The following is a 21,421-nucleotide window of genomic DNA, read 5'->3' on the forward strand; positions in this document are numbered from 1 at the left end:
CAGACCAAGTTGAATCCCAATGTCTGAGGGTAGGGATGGGCATTAGCATTTTTAAGTGCCCCAGTTGATTATAATGTGCAAGCCAAGGTTGAGAATCATGGCTCTGCTTGGAGAGACAGTCTCTCTCCTACTTTTCTCCTAAAAGAAGGGAAAGGGCATTTTCTGAACCAATGTGCATTCTAAATACTCTCAGAGGATCCACCTCTATTCCCTATTTCCTACTCCATACAGGGGTTCTTATCAGCTCTGAATAACTGCTAGCAGAAAGACAGAGTCAGAGCAGAGGTTATTATGGATGGAAGAGAAGTAGAGATTCAATCCAGTAAAGTTCATCTGTGTTTCTCTTCTCATGAGACATGTATGCATAGTGCTGATAGATTGTCAAAGCACAATGTCAAATAGTGTCAAGAAAATTTAATATGATTTTCAAAATTGCTGGAAAACTTTGTTTGTTGAATATTCATACACCAATACCAAATAGTACTGACTTAATATCTTGGTTTATATGGAGTGAAAGAAGATGGAGCCTAGGTCTGTTGCTGGTGGACAAAAATGTATGAGTTCCTGAGATTAGATCTGTAAGATATCTAAGATATAACATTGTACCACATGATTTTCAAAGTACTATAATGTACCATTCCTATCAATTATAAAAACCCATTCTTTTACAGTCTCCTTTTAGCCTTGAAAGCAACTATAGCAAGGAATATTTAAAAAATATCAAAACGGCATTAATGCTTTGAACACTGTTTCAAATATTATGAAGAATATTTTATTTTTTTAAATTCAAAAAAATTTTTTTAAATGTTTATTTATTTTTGAGAAAGAGACAGGCATGAGCAGGGGAGAGCAGAGAGAGAGGGACACACGGAATCCCAAGCAGACTTCAGGCTCTGAGCTGTCAGCACAAAGCCTGACATGGGGCTCAAACTCATGAATGGCAAGATCATGACCTGAGCCAAAGTTGGCCACTCAACCAACTGAGCCACCTAGGTGCCCCTATGAAGAACATGTTAGTATGTTCAAATATAATAAAAGCTAAATGGATAAATGCAGGCATTCTTGGAGTTGGCAAAACATGTCATTTTTCTAATAGTTACCCATGACATTTATTTTAAGATACATAAAACCAGAGTACCTCCTAACATGAATTTTATCAATAGACTTCTGTTTTATTTATTTTTTAAATGCTTTATTTATATTTGAGATAGAGAAAGAGAGAGAGCGCGCGACTGCACGCAAGTGGGGGAGGGGCAGAAAGAGGGGGACAGAGGATCTGAAGCGGGGCTCTGCACTACTGATAGAGGTGAGCCCGATGTGAAGCCAGAACTCACGAATTGTGAGATCATGACCTAACCAGAAGTCAGATGTTCAACTGACTGAGCCACCCACGTGCCCTCAGCTTCTGTTTTAATGAAGAAGTAGAAACAGTGTGGAGACCAGAATGCCCATCCTCCACCCCGTTCTACCAGCCACCTTCCATATCACCACCTACCAATGACTCAGATGCTACCATCACTACTCCGATTTCTGTGATTCCTGATTGCTTGGTCATTGTTGGGTGGATAGAGAGTTCCTCAAGTTGTCAAACCATACTGTGGATATTGCACATTAAAGAGAGTGCCTGATTATTGTGCTACAAACTGCACAGCGAATATATTTCTTTGGTTTACACTGGTGTAACAGCTTTTTAGCTTTGACCAGTTTGTTGTTCAGTTACTTTTATTTGTCTTGCAGATGATCTCTTTCATCTATTTGCTCCTCAGATGAAATGCTCAGCCTATTTTGTCATGATCATCTTACCAGATTATAGCAGTTTTTTCCACTGAACCTTGCTATCTTTCAGTCCCAAGCCAGTTTTGCATTAGGGTTACTGACTCAGTGAATATTCAGCCATGTTCTTTAAGACCCTGGAGCAATTCCCTCGTATAATTATTGCACATCATCAGGTAATCTACCACTTTTTGCCCAAGATTCTTTCTTTCTTTCTTTCTTTCTTTCTTTCTTTCTTTCTTTCTTTCTTTCTTTCTTTCTTTCTTTCTTTCTTTCTTTCTTTCTTTTAGTAGTCTCCACATCCAGTATGGAGTCCAACGCAGGGCTTGAACTCACAACCTTGAGTTCAAGAGCTGAGCTAAGATCAAGAGTCAGATGCTTAACTGACTGAGCCTCCCAGGTGCCCCTGAGATTCTTTTTTATCAGAAAATTTCAAACACACAAAGTGGAGAAAATAGTAAATCAAATTCGCATCTAACTTCTGCAGCAGTCACCTCATCCTTACTATTGTTTCAGCTGTGCCTTACCTGTTCTTCCTCTTTTTGAAGTGAATTCAAGACTTCTTTTGAACATATTTCACTATGTATCTGCAAAAGTTAAGGATTTCTGAAAAATTGTAGACACAATACTATTAAACATTTAAAAATGAATCATTCTTTGATTTTAGAAAATAATATCCAAATAGTGTTCAAATTTCTTCAGTTATCTTGGAGTTTCTTTTAAATTGGTTTAAATCAGGGGCGACTGGGTGGCTCAGTCGGTTAAGCAGACGACTTCGGCTCAGGTCACGATCTCGTGGTCCGTGAGTTCGAGCCCCGCGTCAGGCTCTGTGCTGACAGCTCAGAGCCTGGAGTCTGTTTCGGATTCTGTGTCTCCCTCTCTCTGACCCTCCCCCGTTCATGCTCTGTCTCTCTCTCTCTCAAAAATAAATAAAAACGTTAAAAAAATTAAAAAAAATTAATTGGTTTAAATCAGAATTTCAAGGTCCAGATAGTACATTTGGGTTAGTATATCGTTTAAATCTCTTTTATTCTGTCGGTACCTCATCCTCTTTTGACTTTACTGCAATTTATTTTTATTTTTTAATTTTCTTAACATTTATTTATTATTGAGAGAAAGAGAGACACAGAGCATGAGCAGGGGAGGGGTAGAGAGAGGGGTAGACGTAGAATCTGAAGTAGGCTCCAGGCTCTGAGCTGTCAGCACAGAGCTCGACGCGGGGCTCGAACTCACAAACTGTGAGATCATGACCTGGGCTGAAGTCGGTCGCTTAACCAACTGAGCCACCCAGGCGCCCCGCCCCCCGCTCCTCACCGCAATTTATTTGTTAAAGGAATTGAATTGTTTTGTAGTATTTCCTCAAGGTTAAATTATACTGATTGTTTTCCTGAAGTGTCTTCTTACATGGTTTTCTGTGCCCTATATTTCCTGTAAACTGGTATTTAAATTGAGAGGCTTCAATTTTTTGGCAAGACTACTTCAGAAGGTGCTGTGTGCTCTTCCTTCAAGAGGCCTTCAATGAATGTTTGTACCTCCTTTTGTGATGTCAGCAGTCATTGATGATTATTACCTAGCTTCATCACTTAGATGTTTATATAATGATGATACTCTAATGCTATCAATTTGATTCTTTCATTATCTGGAATACTTTAAGGAGAAACTTTCCCTCATCAGTTATTTGGTTGTTGTGTGGTACAGTTTGTGCAGCAAAGCATATTGACTGTTGGTATTTCCTCCTTTTATTTGTTTTCTGAATAATGAATTGGTTCCAAAGATGAACAATGATTCCTTTAGATTATCATTATGAACACATAGGTATCAACATATCTGATGTGTTTCCATTCTTATTGCTGTTCAAAGTTTTACTACTTTGGCTAGTAGGAGCCACTTGAAGTTGGTTCCTGAGTCCCTTTGACACAACCCTAGTAGTTTTAGATAGTACCTTTGCTTTCTGATATGACAAAATATTCCAATCTCCTATACTTCCCACCTTAGGCTTGGAGTCAGCCATTTTCCCAAAGAATTTCATTCATTGTAGTGGAAAATAGTATTTAGACATCACAATCTTGTGCTGAGGCAGAAGGTAATATTTAGTAAAGACCTATAGGGAATGAGGGAAGGAGTTGTGTGGATATTTGGGAGAATAGCTTTCCAGACAGAAGGAACAGCAGGTGCAAAGAATATGAGGCTGGAACAGAGGGAGCAAGAGGAGGAAAGTAGTGGGAAAGAAAGAGGTGATGGGGAGCAGGCTAGGGAGGGCCTTGTAGGCTATCTGAAGGACTTTAGGTTTGCTTGGCATAGGTGGGAGCCATTGGAGGGTTTTGAGCAGAGGAATGAGGAATAATCTTTTGTTTTAACTGAATCACTAGTGCTGGGCTGTTATTGGACTGAACAGGCTTCAAAGCAGAATCTGGCAGACCAGTGAGAAGGCTATCACAGTAAACCAGGTGAGAGGTGATGTGGCTAAGGCCAGTGTGGTAGCAGTGGAGATGATAAGGAGTCAGGTGCTAGATATATTTTGAAAATGGAACTCACAGAATTTGCTGAAGGATCTGACTTGGAATGTAAGGAAAGAGGATTCAATGTGACTCCAAGTTTTGTGGCCTGAGCTATAAGTGAAATCATAAAACATCATGATAATATGAGTGGCATCTCTTCTGTGGGTCAGTGCTGTGTTTGGGGGAGGGACAGTAGAGGGGTCAGGGAAAGCCCCACAGAAGACTAGATACTTAAACTAAGTCATGAGGTATATGTAGGAGGACCCATGAGCGAGAGGGGAAAGAGCATTCTAAACAGAGGGAGTGACTGAGGAAGTAGAAGGTTAAACTTTGGGAGAGGTGGGTGTCTTGCATGAGTACAACTTATGTAAATGCAGAGTCCTGAAAGGACAGTGGGTTTGGAATTATGATTTGGTTTTGGAGTACAGGGATCTATGGCAGGAAATGAGTCTAGAGAGGTAGAGGGGGACCTTATATATTCCATGATAAGAATTTGAATTTTGCTTTATGGATGATAAGGAGACTAGGACTTTTTAAGCCTGGGAATGTCATTATCAGGTTTATACCTCAGAAAGATCATGTGGGCAGTTCAGTGAGAGAGATTGAAGATAAAGAAAAAATGAAACTTCAATCATTTTGAGAATTCATCAAATATCACTTTATCATTAAAAGAAAGAGAAATATCTTCACTTCTTCCTAACAACTCCGTCTCTGAGTGCAGTTTTTACTTTCTACCTCTCATTGCAAGTAACACGACCATGAGCAATTATAACAATTTTTTAATTCAGATTTAGTTTTTAAGATAAATTCTCAGGCCTTTGGAAAGACACACACAAATCCCATCTGTTTTGTAATTATTCTTGGATGAATAACACTGAACTATATAGTGTTTTCATATGCCAAGGAGGGTGTGACCACCAGACAGTATGTTTTAACTGCTGTATGTTTTAACAGAACATGTTACCATAAGAAGCATTTGACATTTAGTCAAAGGTTCACATAATATGAGTTGGGGGCTAAAATCATGGTTCTATTACGGCATATTGAATTTGGATGAACTTCACATTTTTGTGAAGAGCTAGTTAACATAATGAGATTTTTCTCTCTTCTGGTTGAACTAGAAGTTGAGTATTTTACTCCTGATAGTTTCTCTCTCTGTGATGACATTAACAAAGAAATGAGTCATTTGTCAAAATGACTTTTACTCAACAATGTGATGTCCAAGTAGAACAGATAGGAGTTGCTTTGATTTTATTTTTGTTTGAAATAGAGGACTATTGCCACAGTGCCCAATGTGGAGCTCTCCTTGACATGTTCGGTGTTTGTTTGTTTTTCCCACCTAACCCCTCACCCACTCTGATCTTCCACTTGATCATTCCCTTCTCCTTCTAGCTTTGATGGTCTGTTTTCCATTCTATAGTTCACAGGATGTTTGGGGACATACTGTTTTTCAAATCTTTCTTCAAAACAGTGATACCAAACAATCATTAAACCCATTATAAAAATTGTTGATTTATACAAATATCTCATTATCTTTCTTAAAAATAATTTTATCATATAAGACAAATATCAAACCAATATTCCCTGGTAGAGATGGAGTCTAAACTGGCTCTGGAAGGCATCCATTGGATTTTTCATTTAGCATAATTAGTTAATATAAATGCAAAATCATGTAACTAGGGACCATTAGTAAGATAAAAGAAGAGTTTTGTTGGACAGAATCAGATTTATTAAAAATGAAACATTTATTGAGCACATACTATGTGCCAGGCAATGTGCAAAGTAACAGATATGCCTGAACTGGAAAGGCAGCCCTTGCCTTTATTAAAGTATCATGGAGAATTTATTTTCTATATAGAGTCAAAAACAATCTGGAGGGAGGAGTTCAGATGGTGGAGTAGTAGGGGGACCCTGGGCTTGCCTTGTCCCTCAAACACAGCTAGATCAGCATCAAATCATTTTGAACACCTAGGAAATTGATCTGCAGATTAAAATAACAATCTGCATAATTTGAGATAGAGAACCTGGAAGGCTTATTTTAACAAATCAAAGCACACCTAGTTAAAGGTCCAAACACTTCCCAGTGCAAGCAAGGAGGAACTCTGCAGAGGACTGACCTGGGGGAAAGTGCAGCCAAGTCACAACAGCAGAGTGCACACAGCATACACCAGAAACACTTCTTGAAGTGTCAGGCTCTGGACAGTGTATGACCCCTTCTTAATATAGTATTACTTTCAGGAGCAGGAAACATAACAAGCTTTCATAACATGCAAAAGACAGAGACCTGGACAAAATGACAAGACAGAGGAATTCTCCCCAAAAGAAAGATCAAGAAGAAACCACAGCCAGAGATTTGTTCAAAACAGATATAAGCAATATATCTGAACAAGAATTTAGAACAATAGTCATAAGAATACTAGCTGGGCTTTAAAAAAAAAAAGAGCTAGAAGTCACCAGGAAACCACTTGCTGCAGAGATTAAAGACCTAAAAACTAGTCAGGCAGAAATAAAAAATACTATAACTGAGATGCAAAACTGACTGGATGTAATCACAAGGATGAAAGAAGCAGAGGAATGAATAGATGACATAGAAGACAAAATTATGAAAATAATGCAGCTGAAAAGAAGAGGGGGGAAAACTATTAGATCATGAGTATAGACTTAGGGAACTCAGTGATTCTATAAAGCACAATAATATCCATATCATAGGAGTCCCAGAAGAAGAGCAGGAAAAGGGGGCAGGTTTATTCGAACAAAGTATAGCTGACAACCTCCCTAATCTGGGAAGAAAATAGGCACTCAAGTCCAAGAGGCACAGAGAACTCCCCTTAAGATCAACAAAAACAGGTCAACACCAAGACATATCAGAGTGAAACTTGCAAAATACAAAGATAAAAAGAGAATTCTGAAAGCAGCTAGGGACAAAAGATCCTTAACCTATAAGGGCAGACAGATAAGAGTTACAGCAGACCTGCTTACAGAAACTTGGTAGGCCAGAAGGGATTGGCATGACATATTCAATATGCTAAATGGGGAAAATATGCAGCCAAGAATACTTTATCCAGCAAGACTGTCATTCAGAATAGAAGGAGAGATAAAGAGTTTCCAAGACAAGCAAAAACTAAAGGAATTTGTGAACACTAAACCAGCTCTGCAAGAATTATTAAAGGGTACCCTTTAATCAGGAGAGACCAAAAGCAACAAAGAATGGAAAGGAACAGAGGCCATCTACAACAACCGTGACTTTACAGGAAATACAATGGCACTAAATTCATAGTACCCTGAATGTAAATGGACTAAATGCCCCAATCAAAAGACATAGGGTATCATAATGGATAAAAAAAAAAAAAAAAAAAAAAAACAAGGCCCATCAATATGTTGCTTACAAGAGACTCATTTTAGACTCAAAGACACCTCCAGATTGAAAGTGAAGGGATGGATATCAAAAGAAAGCTGGAGTAGCCATACTTTTATCAGACAAACTAGAGTTTAAGCCACTAGACTATAGCAAGAGATGAAGCCACTAGACTATAGCAAGAGATGAAGAAGGACGCTATATCATAACAAAGGGGTCTATCCAACAAGATTTAACAATTAGAAATATTTATGCCCCCAACTTGAAGAAGCCAAATATATAAATCAATTAAGAACAAACTTAAAGAAACTCATTGATAATGATACCATCCTAATAGGGAACTTTAACACTCCATTTACAACAATGAACAAATCATCTAAGCAGAAGATCAACAAGGAAACAATGTCTTTGAATGCCACACTGGACCAGATGGACTTAACAGATATATTCAGAGCATTTCACCCCAAAGCAGCAGAATACACATTTCTTTTTGAGTGCATATGGAACATTCCCTAGAATAGATCACATACTGGTGCAGAAATCAGGCCTCAACAAGTACAAAAGGATTGAGATCATACCATGCATATTTTCAGACAACAATGTTATGAAACTTGAAGTCAACCACAAGAAAAAATTCGGAAAGGCCACAAATACATGGAGGCTAAAGAATCTCCTACTAAAGAATGAAGGGGTTAACCAGGAAATTAAAGAAGAAATTACAAAATACATGGATGAAAAAGTGAAAACACAACAGTCCAAAACCTCTGGGATGCAGCAAAGGTGGTTATAAGAGGGAAGTATATAACAATACCAGATCCTTCTCAAGAAGCAAGAAAAGTCTCAAATATACAACTTAACCTTACACCTAAAGGAGCTGGAATAAGAACAGCAAATAAAGCCCAAAACTAGCAGAAGAAGGGAAATAATAAATATTAGAGCAAAAATAAATGATATTGAAACTAAAAAAACAGAACAGACCAATGAAACTAGGAGGTGGTTCTTTGAAAGATTAACAAAATTGATAACCCCCTGGCCAGACTTATTAACCATCAGAGAGAGAGAGAGAGAGGACCCAAATAAATAGAATCGTGAATGAAAGAGGAGGATCACAACCAACACCAGAGAAATACAATTATAATGCTCATATTATGAGCAATTATATGCGAACAAATTTGGCAATCTGGAAGAAATAGATAAATGCCTAGAAACATATAAACTACCTGAAACAAAACTAAAACAGGAAGAAATAGAAAATTTGAACAGACTCATAACCAGCAAAGAAATTGAATTAGTAATCAAAAATCTCCCAACAAACAAGTCTGGGGCTGGATGGCTTCCCAGGGGAATTCTATCAAACATCTAAAGAAGAATTAATACCTATTCTTCTGAAATGATTCCAAAAAATAGAAACAGAAGGAAAACTTCCAAATTCATTCTATAAGGCCAACATTACCTTGATTCCAAAACCAGACAAAGACCTTAATAAAAAGGAGAATTACAGATGAACATGGATGCCAAAATTCTCAAGGTACTAGCAAATCGAATCCAACGGTACATTAAAAGAATTATTCACCACAATCATGTGGGATTTATTCCTGGGCTGTAGGGGTGGTTCAATATTCACAAATCAATCAACGTGATATATCACATTAGTAAAAGAGAGCATAAGAACAATATGATCCTCTCAGTAGATGAAGAAAAAGCATTTGATAAATATAGCAAAGTAGGGATAGAAGGAACAGACTTTAATATCATAAAGGTCATATACAAAAGACCCACAGCTAATATCCTCAATGGAGAAAAACTGAGAGCTTTCCCCCTAAGGTCAGGAACACAGCAGGAATGCCTGCTCTCATCACTGTTGTTCAACGTAGTACTGGAAGTCCTAGCCTCAGCAATTAGACAATAAAAAGAAATAAAAGGCATCCAAATTGGCAAGGAAAAAGCCAAACTTTCATTCTTCACAGATGACATGATACTCTATGTGGAAAACCTGAAAGACTCCACCAAAAAATTGCCAGAACTGATACATGAATTCAGCAAAGTCACAAGATATAAAATCAATGTTCAGAAATCTGTGGTATTTCTATACACCAATAATGAAGCAGCAGAAAAAGAAATCAATGAATCAATCCCATTTAAAATTGCCTCAAAAGTCATAAGATACCTGGGAATAAACTTAACCAAAGAGGTAAAAGATCTGTACTCTGAAAACTATAGAACACTTATGAAAGAAACTGAAGAAGGCACAAAGAAATAGAAAAACATTCCATGCTCATGAATTAGAACAAATATTGCTAAAATGTTCACACTGCCCAAATCAATCTACACATCAATGCAATCCATATCAAAATAACACCAGCATTTTTCACAGAGATAGAACAAACAATTCTAAAATTTGTATGGAGCCAGAAAAGACTTCAAATAGCCAAAGAAAAACAAAGCGGGAGGCATCACAATTCCAGACTTCAAGCTGTATTACAAAGCTGTAATCATCAAGACAGTGTGGTACTGGCACAAAAACAGACATGTAGGTCAATGAAACAAAGAAAGAACCCAGAAATGGACCCACAACTATATGATCAACTAGTCTTTGCCAAATCAGGAAGAAATACTCAATGAAAAAAAGACAGTCTCTTTAACAAATGGTGTTGGGAAAACTGGACAGTGACATGTGGAAGAATGAAACTGGACCACTTTCTTAACCATACACAAAAACAGATTCAGTGGAATACTACTTGGCAATGAGAAGGAATGAAATATGGCCTTTTCTAGCAACGTGGATGAAACTGGAGAGTGTTATGCTAAGTGAAATAAGTCATACAGAGAAAGAGAGATACCATATGTTTTCACTCTTATGTGGATCCTGAGAAACTTAACAGAAGACTGTGGGGGAGGAGAAGGGGGAAAAAAAAGTTAGAGAGGGAGGGAGGCAAACCATAAGAGACTCTTAAAAACTGAGAATAAACTGAGGGTTGATGGGCGGTGGGAGGGAGGGGAAAGTGGGTGATGGGCATTGAGGAGGGCACCTGTTGGGATGAGCACTGGGTGTTGTATGGAAGCCAACTTGACAATAAATTTCATATTTAAAAAAATAAAATAAAATGCATTCAAAATGGAGGAAAGTCCTAAATGTGAGACAGGAAACCATCAAAATCCTAGAGAACACAGGCAGCAACCTCTTTGACTTTGGCTGTAGCAACTTTTTACTAAACACATCTCCAGAGGCAAGGAAAACGAAAGCAAAAATGAACTATTGGGACCTCATCAAGATAAAAAGCTTCTGCACAGTGAAGGAAATAATCAACAAAACTAAAGGGCAACCTACGGAATGAGAGAAGATATTTGCAAATGACATATCCAATAAGGGGCTAGTATCCAAAATCTATAAAGAACTTACCAAACTTAACACCCCAAAAAGAAATGATCCAGTGAAGAAATGGGCAGAAGACATGAAAAGACATTTCTCCAAAGAAGATATTAAATGGCTGACACATGAAAAGATGCTCAACATCACTCATCATCAGGGAAATATAGATCAAAACCAATGAGGTACCACCTCACACCTGTCAGAATGGCTAAAACGGACAACTCAGGAAACAACAGATGTTGATGAGGATGCAGAATAAGGGGAACCCTCTAGCACTGTTTGTGGGAATGCAAACTGGTGCAGCCACTTTGGAAAACAGTATGGAGTTTCCTCAAAAAGTTAAAAATAGAACTACTCTATGATCCAACAATCACACTACTAGGTATTTACCTAAAGAATACAAAAATACTGATTTGAAGGGACCCATGCACCCCAATGTTTATAGCAGCACTATCAACAATAGCCAAATTATGGAGAGAGCCCAAATGTTCATCAACTGATGAATGGATAAAGAAGATGTGGTATATATATACACAATGGAATATTACCCAGCCATCAAAAGGAATGAAATCTTGCCATTTGCAACAACATGGATGGAACTAGAGTGTATCTTGCTAAGTGAAATAAGTCAGCCAGATAAAGATAAATACCATGATTTCACTCATATGTAGAATTTAAGCAAAACAGATGAATATGGAGGAAGGGAAGGAAAAATTAAAAAAAGATAAAAACAGAGAAGGGGGCAAACCATAAGACTCTTAACTATAGAGAACAAACTGAGTTTGCTGGAGGGGAGGTGGGTTGGGGGATGGGCTAAATGGGGGATGGGTGTTAAGGAGGGCACTTGTGATGAGCACTGGGTGTTATATGTAAGTAATGAATCACTAAATTCTACTTCTGAAACCAGTACTATACTAGATGTTAAGTAACTTGAATTTAAATAAAATCTTTAAAGAAAAAGAAGTAAAACTCTATAGTGGTCACTAATTTAGTAGTTTATATGAAGAAAAATGTCTTATGGTATAATTGCATTTAGACACAAATTCTCATGCTAGAGAGGCAACGTAGAAAAAGCATGAAGTAGGAATCAGAAAATCCTGTCTGCTCTCTGCTTTGTTATTTATTCGTTAATTCAACCATCTATCAAACATTTATCGACAGCCTACTCTGTAGAGCAACTTTATTACGTGCTGGGGAGCATGGTAGCAAAAAAGAGAGACCCCTCCCTGCTTTCTCTCTTTGTGTGAACATGAGCAGATGGCATAACTTTTCCTCCTCTCTAACCTTGGTTAGACTAGATGTCTGTGATCTGTTTTCAGACCTAAAATGCTAAGGTTTGTGACAGCCATGTGGAGGGAGAATTTGCCCAAGGAGCGAGCCTTGGGCCTTGAGTACTTACCTTCCTCTGGGAGAATTAGGTCTTGTCCTGATTTCAAAATAACATAAATACACAATTTGAAAATGTTTTGGTCAGCCTCTTATCTGCATTTGACTCATCTTGGCAAAACCTGGGTGTGGCAGTTCATGCTGCGAAGACTTCGGAGGTGGGACGTTAAAGTTTGGAAAAGGTGGACGACTTGCATCAATACAGCTGGATAGCGGTTCCCAGCCTCCTCTGCCTTCCCACCAATAATGTGACTTCTCCTGCCACAGTGACTTTTCCTGCCACAGCATCCATCCGTGACAGGACTGTTGCTCTTGTGGTCTAATGAGCCTGGAAAAGGGATTGCTCTTCAGCCGACCAGAGGTAATCAGCTTTATGGGGCAGGAAGAACTGTTCTTGAGTTCTTCTAGTTTTTCTAGTGGGTATCAGGTAACAAGCTTCTAGTTATCTGGCTTCAAAACTGCAATAAGTAAATGGCTTTTTTGCTTGCAGCCAAGATAACATTTCTCGAGAGAAAAAAAATGGATTTCTGTAACAAAATGAGAGGGAGAGCGAGATACTTGAACATACATAGCTTTAAGAATACGAAAAATGACAACCCCAACCCGGTCAAATCTTCGTGTGCTTTAGGGAAATGAGCAGCGGGACTCAGCCAATCTATTCTTTCCAGTCAATGAAAGAGACATAGGGTTTGAGGTTCCTTCCGAAACTGGGCCGGCTAATTTAGCCCCTCCCACAAGCCCGAGGGTCTGTTATATCTCGGTTCCTTGAGTACCTCTCTCACTGAGACCGACCACAGCAAGCAGAAGCTGAAAAAAATAAAGAGCAAAGAGGAAGAAAACAAAAGCTGCCAATTATGGAAGATAGAAAGGGTAAGAGCAAATTGATTTGATCTGAATCCTTAAGAACAAACCAAAGAAAAAAAAAAAAGAAGGAAAAAAACCCCAAAAACCCAGACCAAAAGCAAGTACTTGAAAGAGCAAGAGGCATAAATCCCCAAATGAACTTTCCCACCCTCTCCTTCAGAGAGGAGGCAGAGAAAGAACTTTGGGAAACTTTTTAGGAAGCAAAGCCCCGGGGTTTTAGTGAAGGGTGGCTCTTGAGTAAGCTGGAGGGGCTCATGAATATTCATGATCAATTTGCATTCAGCTCTAGTGTTTTAGCGGCAAATGACTCCTTCCATCCCTTTGCGGTTTTAAGAAGCAGCTGCCTCATTTATAGTCCAGAGTCATCTTGCTTCGGGTCTGTACCTCAGCGAGTTTGCTTGAAGATGCTGGGCTCTGTGTGTAGGAGATTTGTTTTGTTCTCAAGTTTCCTGCGTGCTTTCCTGTTGTTAAATTAGCCAAGGGTTCTCTGCCAGGAGTTAGATAGAGAAGTTAATGTGGCAAGAGGCTGTCACAACAGGACCTCACAGTATGTCTTAAAAAAGACGAACCGCTTCTTGGGATGTGTGTATATGTATGGTGTGTGTCTGGGTGGGGGTGGAGTGAAGGGGTGGAGGGGTGAACAGTTTTATCTTAAAAAAGCAAGGCATATCTGGGTGACTATATTTAGATTTTGTCTAAAAACTGTAAGAGCAGCCTCGTTTGCACAGATGGTGTGCGCTCTCTATCTTTTACCTCTTTTGGGCATTTTCTGCCACGATGGAGAGCCAGCTGCTTGCCAGCCCGTGGGAGTCAGGGAGAGTCTCCACAGCAGTGTGGTTGTGTAGGGTTGCAAACGTTCTTCTTCATCTCTAATTTCTGATAGCCCCACACGTTTTTATCACATAGAATGCAGAGCAATGGGATGAGTAGTCAACGGGTTCTTAATGATAGTGATAAAAGCTATTAACATTTACTAAGTCTTTACTCTGCGCCGGGAGCTATTCTAAACACATTACCTGTATTATTTATTCCTCACATCAACTTAAGAGGTGAGTGCTATCATTATCATTCCCATTTTCCACATGGTGGTGATATAATGAGAGTGTTGCTTGCCTTGGGATCACACTGTTAGTGAATGGTGAATTTAGATACAGGTCGTTGGACTCAGGGTCTATAGGCTTTTTTTCTATACTCTCACTGTTACACCTCCTGAAGGCTCTGGCTACTACGGCCACATGTGGTTGATTCGGAGTTTGCAGAGCTTTGAGCTACTGGGAGAAATGATACTGATGAAATCTCAAGTCTGAGAAGGAATCTGTGCTTTGCTATCAATTCACATACATTTTCTCACTTGGTGCTCATGGCCATTCTCTATGATAGACCCCAGGTATTGTTAGTTTTACCCTTTTACAAAAGGAAGAGAGTGGGACCAGGAGGGGTTATGTGACAGTAATCACACAGCTAGTTTTTCCAAGTCCAGACCAGAAATACCCTTCCTCTGGTTTCCCTTCTAACCTGCAGAGTGAGCCCAGTCATCTCTGAACTTCGGTCCCCACCCCCAGCCACTTTCAGTTCCCCAAGTGACCTTGTTCCTTTCCGCCCTCTCAGACTGTTACATGGCACTTGCTTCTGCCTTGAAGGCCTATCTGGCCTTCTCCTTCCCCTTCAGTCTGGAGCCCGACTGCCTAGATTTGAATCCCAGCTCCACCATTTACTAACTGAGTGCCTTGGTTTCTTCATCTATAAAATGAAGAGAATAATAATATCTACCTCATAGCGTTATTATAAAGACTAATTGAGGAATTTATGCAAAATTCTCAGAATAGGATCTGACGTGTAGAGTATGTGTTCAGTAAATGTGAGCTGTTGCAATCATTCTTTCAAGCTTTATCTTGGTTACCAACTGCCACTTCATGCCTTCTCCTTCCCTTGAGCCTTAGAATAACCCCTGACTTGGATGTTTCTACACCTCCACTGCTTACGCCTAAGCTGGTGCTCATGATACTCATCCACATTGCTGTCCTCTGCATTTCCTCCCCCTTACCCTGATTATAATTTCTTTATTCACCTTTGGATTGGCAGTGTCTAGTACAATGTTTAACACATAATAGGAACTCAACAAATATTTAGCAAACTAAGTATTATTTTTTTAGCTGATGTTTATCCAAGAATCAGAAGGCTAGTTTAAAAGGGACCCTATGACTCTTTTCTGATTATTGTGGTGCGTGGCACCATGAGCAACAAAGTCTCCCGTGACACCCTGTATGAGGCGGTGCGGGAAGTCCTGCCCAGGAACCAGCCAGCCCAAGCACCAGGAGTTTGGGGAGATGGTGGAGCTGCAGGTCAGCTTGAAGAACTATAACCCTCTGAAGGACAAATTCTTCTTGGGCAACGTCAGGCTTACGTCCACTCCCTGCCCCACGTTCTCTGTATGTGTTTTAGGGGACCAGCAGCACTGTAATGAGGCCAAGGCTATGGTTATTCCCCACATGGACATTGAGGCATTGAAGAAACTCAACAAGAATAAAAAATTAGTCAAGAAGCTGGCCAAGAAGTATAATGCCTTTTTTGCTTCAGAATCTCTGAGCAAGCAGATCCCACAAATCCTGGGTCCAGGCCTGACTAAGCCTGGCAAGTTCCCTTCCTTGCTGGCCTACAATGAGAACATAGTGGTCAAAGTAGATGAAGTGAAGTTGGCCACATGAAGACGACAGATGATGAGCTTGTGAACAACATCGACTTAGCTGTCAATTTCCTGGTGTCATTGCTCGAGAAGAATTGGCAGAACCTCCTAGCTTTGATACTTCAAGAATACCATGGGCAAGCCCCAGTACCTGTACTAAGGCACAGTTTAATAAACCCTAGTGCTGCCAAAATAAGTAAGTAAATAAAAAAATAAATGAGAAATAAAAGGGGACCTATGAGTTTTCAGTAGAGTTCCCGCTGGTACATATCGCTCTTTTATTCACTCTATTAAGATACCCCCCTAAGTGAATACGCTGAGAAACAAGATGCATCCCTTCTAGGAGGCTGATCATCAGAGCTGATGTGGCCCCATGCCAGGGTACCCAGGTTGGCCAGTCCAGCTCTGGCAGAACTTTAGCCCCCACTCCCCATTCAGCCAGGGGCCAAACTGGAGATTTCAGATGCCTCATAGCACAACCTCACTATCTCTGAACAGAGCATCTGGTTCCAGAAATAGTGCCTCTCCAGCCCCATTTAATAGCAACCTTATAGTCCGAGACAATGTGTTCTGGTAATAGAAGAAAAACATACACTGCAGAGGTTGGCTCTGAGTAAAATCATAAAGTACGTTAAACTTGTTTCCAGCACCCTCCCTTTCCTCTTCCTGGCATACCTTCAAAGCAATTTGACAAATATTATTGTGTGTCTACCATTTGTAAGTCCCCATGCCAGATGGGTGAGATATAAACAGTTTGCTCACAGTCTAGTGAAGGAAGACAGACATATATACAACCAACTCTAACTGAAACCAGACTCTGTGAAGTGTTAATAATAAGAGCTAACATTGATTACTATGTACCAGGCACTGTAATTTTTATATGCATTGTGTCATAGAATCTTCACAACAAACCTGTGATATTGGTTTCTGCATCTCATAGCTGAGGAGGGAAGTCACTTGGCCAAGGGCCCAGAGATAGTATAGGAAGAGGGGACATTTATTTTATTCAAGTGTAATTAACATGTGGAGTTATATTAGTTTATATTAGTTATATTAGTTTTATTGATTCAACAATTCTATACATTACTTGGTGCTCATGATGATAAATGTACTCTTAATCCCCTTTACCTAGTTCATCCCCTGCTCTGGCAGCTACCAGTTTGTTCTCTGAATTTAAGAGTCTATTTTTGTTTTTCCCTCTTTGTTTGTTTTGTTTCTTAAAATCCACACGAATGAAATCCTATGGTATTTGTTTTTCTCTGACTGACTTATTTCGCTTAGCATTATACCCTCTAGATCCATCTATGTTGTTGCAAATGGCAAGATCTCAGTCTTTATTCTTTTTATGGCTGATTAATATTCCTTGAATATATATAATGCCTCTTCTTTCTTTATTTCATTTTTTTAAGTAGGCTCCATGCCCAACATGGGTCTTGAACTCACAACCCTGAGATCAAGGGTTGTGTGTTCCACTGACTGAGCCAGCCAGGTGCCCCTACCATCTCTTCTTTATTCATTCATCTATTGATGGATGCTTGGGTTGCTTCCATATCTTGGCTCTTGTAAATAATGCTGCAATAAACATAAGGGTGCATATATATTTTTTAAAGTTTATTTATTTTTGAGAGAGAGAGGGAGAAGGAAAGGGAGAGAGGGAAGGGCAGAGAGAGGGAGAGGGAGAATCCCTAGTAGGCTCTGCACTGTCAGCATGGAGCACAATGCTGGGCTCAAACTCACGAACCTTGAGATTATGACCTGAGCCAAAATCAAGAGTTGGACACTCAACTGAGTGAGCCACCCAGGTGTCCCTGGTGCACATACTTTTAAAATTAGTGTTTTCATTTTCCTTGGGTAAATACCCAGTAGTGGAATTACTAGATGATATGGTAGTTCTATTTTTATTTTTTGAGGAAGCTCCATACTGTTTTCCACAGTGGCTGCACCAACTTGCATTCCCACCAACAGTGCATGAGGATTCATTTTTCTCCACATCCTCACCAACACGTATTATTTCATATGTTTTTGATTTTAGCTAATCTGACAGGTGTGAGATGATATCTCATTGTGGTGTGATTTGCATTTCTCTGATGATGAGTGATGTTGAGCATCTTTTCATGTATCTGTTGGCAATCTGTATGTCTTTCTTGAAAAAATGTCTATTCATGTCTCCTGTCCATTTTTCAATTGGATTATTTTGTTTGTTTGTTTGTTTGTTTGTTTTGGTGTTGAGTTGTATAAATTCTTTATATATTTTGGATATTAACCCCTTGTCAGATGTGTCATTTGCAAACATCTTCTCCCATTCAGTAGGTTGCCTTTTTGTTTTCTTGATGGTTTCCTTTGTTGTACAAAAGCTTTTTATTTTGGAGTAATATCAATAGTTTGATTTTGTTTTTGTTTCCTTCGCCAGAGGAGACTTTGAGTCACAGATTACCTATGTCATTGCAGGATCATGGGAAATGTCATTCATTCATTCGTTCGTTCATTCATTCAGCCAGGGGCCATTTATTTCTTCAATAAATGAATGGTTTATTCGTTTATTCAATACATGGCCTAGAACAGGAAGCTAACCTCTAATTTGCCACACAAGAAAGAAGTCTGAATTTATCGCACACAAACTATTATTACTAAAAAGGCCCTGTGAAGAGTTTCTAAATATCTCCCACTTTTTCTCCATGGCTCCAAGTCTCCCTGCTTTTATTCCCTGCCTCCAACCTGAGAAGTACTGGAGAAGTATTGTCTCTAGAACCCTTTCCTGGATGTTTGGAGTACCATGGAGTAGGGGTAGCAGGGACTCAGGGCTCTGAGACTGGGAATAGTGTGCCTGGGGCATTGTACCCACTCTGCAGAAGTGAGGTGGGAATGATTCTAGGTGCAAAGGGGGGAAGTGGGTGCAGAGAGGACCAGTGAAATTTCTTTAGTTTGGAAAATTGAGGGAATTATGAGGAAAAAAGAAGCTGTTGGAGAAAAGAAGGCAGAGGAGAGTTTGTGTAACATGCTTCCATCCTGTTGTGTTTGTGCTAGAATATCAACATGACTTTAGAGACCCAGGAACAATGGCAGTACATGTCCTTCATAAAGAAGTGTTTCCTTTTGATTCATAGAAGGGATGTGGACAATTCTTTATGACCGTGAGAGTGTAAGTAATATGGCACATGCCCGTTAAAGAAAACATGAAAATATAGATTAGGGGAGAAAAGAAAAACAATCATTCCCGACAATATCTTGGTGTATTTCCTTGCAGTTCCTTTTACTATGCCTGTGTTGTTTCTCTTTTTGCATTTTCTTGGCTAGGATCTTGAAAAATTATGAGATGGCATTATGATTGTTAGGCTGTACATACAGTTTTAAAGCCTGGATTTTAGCATAGCAGTGAAGCACGAACATTTCTATCTTAGCCTTGCTCTGTTATCACAATTTTTATGGTCCTATAATTTAATAATTCTCCTGTTATTGAACATTTAGGTTGTTACCATTTCCAATAAACGTCTTTATGCATAAAGTTTTTCCATACGTAGGGTTGCATGCTAGGATAGATAGAGTCCCAGAAGTAGAAATACCAGATTAAAACTTGTAAATAGTTTTTAAAGTTCTTTATTACTGTTGCCAAGTTGCTTTCTGTAAGGGTGGACATTTCATGCTTCCACAAGCAACTCCTGTTTTGTTGCATCCCTGACAGCTTTGGTGTTTTTTTAAAAAATAAGCTTATCTACTTTTATGTTGTTTTAATTTGTGTTTTTTTAATTTTGTTATTAATTTTGAGAGAGACAGAGAGAGCATGAGCAGGGGAGGGGCAGAGAGAGAGAGAGTCCCAAGCAAGCTCTGCACTGGCAATGCAGAGCCCAACATCGGGCTCAAACTCATGAAACTGTCAGATTGTGACCTGAGCCAAAATCAAGAGTAGGACGCTCAACCTACTGAGCCACCCAGGCACCCCGAATTAGTATTTCTTTAATTACCAGTAAATTCAGTGTTTTTTAACATAATGTCCTTCTTCTTTTGTATACTGTTTATATCCTTTGCCCTTTTATTACTTATTTGGATTTTATGTTTTCAATTTAATTTATGTGAGCTCTTCATCAAATAAAGATATTCAAGTTTTTCTGCCATATTCACAACAGTTTTTCTGAGTCTTCCCTTAGTGTTTTTTTTTGTACAAAGACTTATAGCTGTAAATAGATCCAATACACTTTTATCAGTGATGCTGTGGTTTTCAAAATAGTTTGATACTGCATTTTTATGGTCTCTTTAACCCAGAATAATATATATTTTTTAAGTTCCAAGTGATTGTTATTTTTGTTTAAACTATTTTAATTACAATTTCATTTTATTTCACAATGGATAGAGAATATGGCTTTATAATTTCTGAGGTTTCTTTGTACTTAAGCATGTAGTGAATTTTTTGTGAATGCTTATAAAGGAGATATATTCTGTTTTTAAGACATAAGAGTGGGTATTTAAAAATCTATCCAGTCATTTCAATCATATGGTAACCCCTCCCCAAGCATAATTTTCTCCTATGTGAAATGATAGTCAATATCCATTATTTTCAGTTCTGGTGGGGAAATGCGACCTGAGTCATTTTTATTGTGGCTTGTTAGAAAAGTAGGGGCATGATGAAAAGTTGGGAGTACGGAGGGAAGGTCAAGAAGATGCAGAGAAGGAGTAATTCAGTGTTGGGAAAGAGACAAAAAGGTGAGAGGAAGTTCTCAGGTGACACCTGAAGCAGCTGAGCCTCGTATGGCTAGGAAGTATGCAGTGGCTGTGAGTGAGAATTACCCGGCCTCTCTGTTTCATGTAACCATGGCAGGTTCCAGGAGGCCAGAGCCAGGATGTGGGACTGTTTGGCAGGATTTAAGAGGTGGGGTCAGAATCACTGAACCATAAAACTAGAACAGAATCGCTTAAGTGGATAAAGACTCAGACACATGCACAAAAAGACATCTGAAGTGATGCGTCATCAGTAAAATAATTTTTTAGGCTTTGTGTTCAAGAGACAGGGTAGATAGAACCCGAACAACCCTTGTTTCCAGTGAACAGGGTTAGTTAACAGAAATTAATAGTACAGTACTCATATTTTCTAATTTCAGCTGTGTAAAAACGTTGCTGGTACCATCTTTTGCTTAATGTCTTCTTTTAAATATTTTTTTAAATTAATTTATTTGGAGAGACAGAGAGAGTGCACGGGAGGGGCAGAGAGAGAGAGAGAGAGAGAGAGAGAGAATCCTGCTGTCATTGTGGAGCCTGTCACAATTGTGGGGCCTGCTGTCATTGTGGGGCTTGATCCCACGAACCATGAGATCATGACCTGAGCCAAAATCGAGCCAGATGCTTCACTGACTGAGTCACCCAGGAGCCCCTATGTTTTCTTTTTATTGCTTTCTTTTGGTGAGTTGAGAAATAGATTTTTTCATAGAAATAGAGCTTTTCCCCATAGATTTACTTTCTTTTTCTTCTTTTTTGGTCAATATAGTAACCGAGGTAGGCTGCAA

At 39.1% G+C, this 21,421-nt stretch overlaps 1 protein-coding gene and 1 pseudogene across 4 annotated transcripts in view; both read left to right on the forward strand.

Moving 5' to 3' along the window:
- The first annotated feature begins 12,723 nt into the window (after window positions 1-12,723).
- ENTPD1 (ectonucleoside triphosphate diphosphohydrolase 1) overlaps window positions 12,724-21,421 on the forward strand; it is an 87,059-nt gene continuing 78,361 nt past the window's right edge. For 2 of the 4 annotated variants that reach the window (XM_086680496.1, XM_086680499.1), the window contains exon 1: window positions 13,104-13,252. In XM_086680496.1, coding sequence (XP_086536622.1) covers window positions 13,237-13,252 — 16 coding nt within the window. In that variant the 5' untranslated portion in view covers window positions 13,104-13,236. Of the gene's footprint in view, window positions 12,744-13,103; window positions 13,253-18,953; window positions 19,069-21,421 lie in introns of those variants that run through there. The other 2 variants (XM_086680497.1, XM_086680498.1) reach the window with 2 other exon arrangements.
- LOC147576090 (large ribosomal subunit protein uL1 pseudogene) lies at window positions 13,259-16,125 on the forward strand (annotated as a pseudogene).

Source organism: Puma concolor, chromosome D2, assembly GCF_028749965.1.
Source record: "Puma concolor isolate L17-30 chromosome D2, mPumCon1.1.hap2, whole genome shotgun sequence".
NCBI lineage: Eukaryota > Metazoa > Chordata > Mammalia > Carnivora > Felidae > Puma > Puma concolor.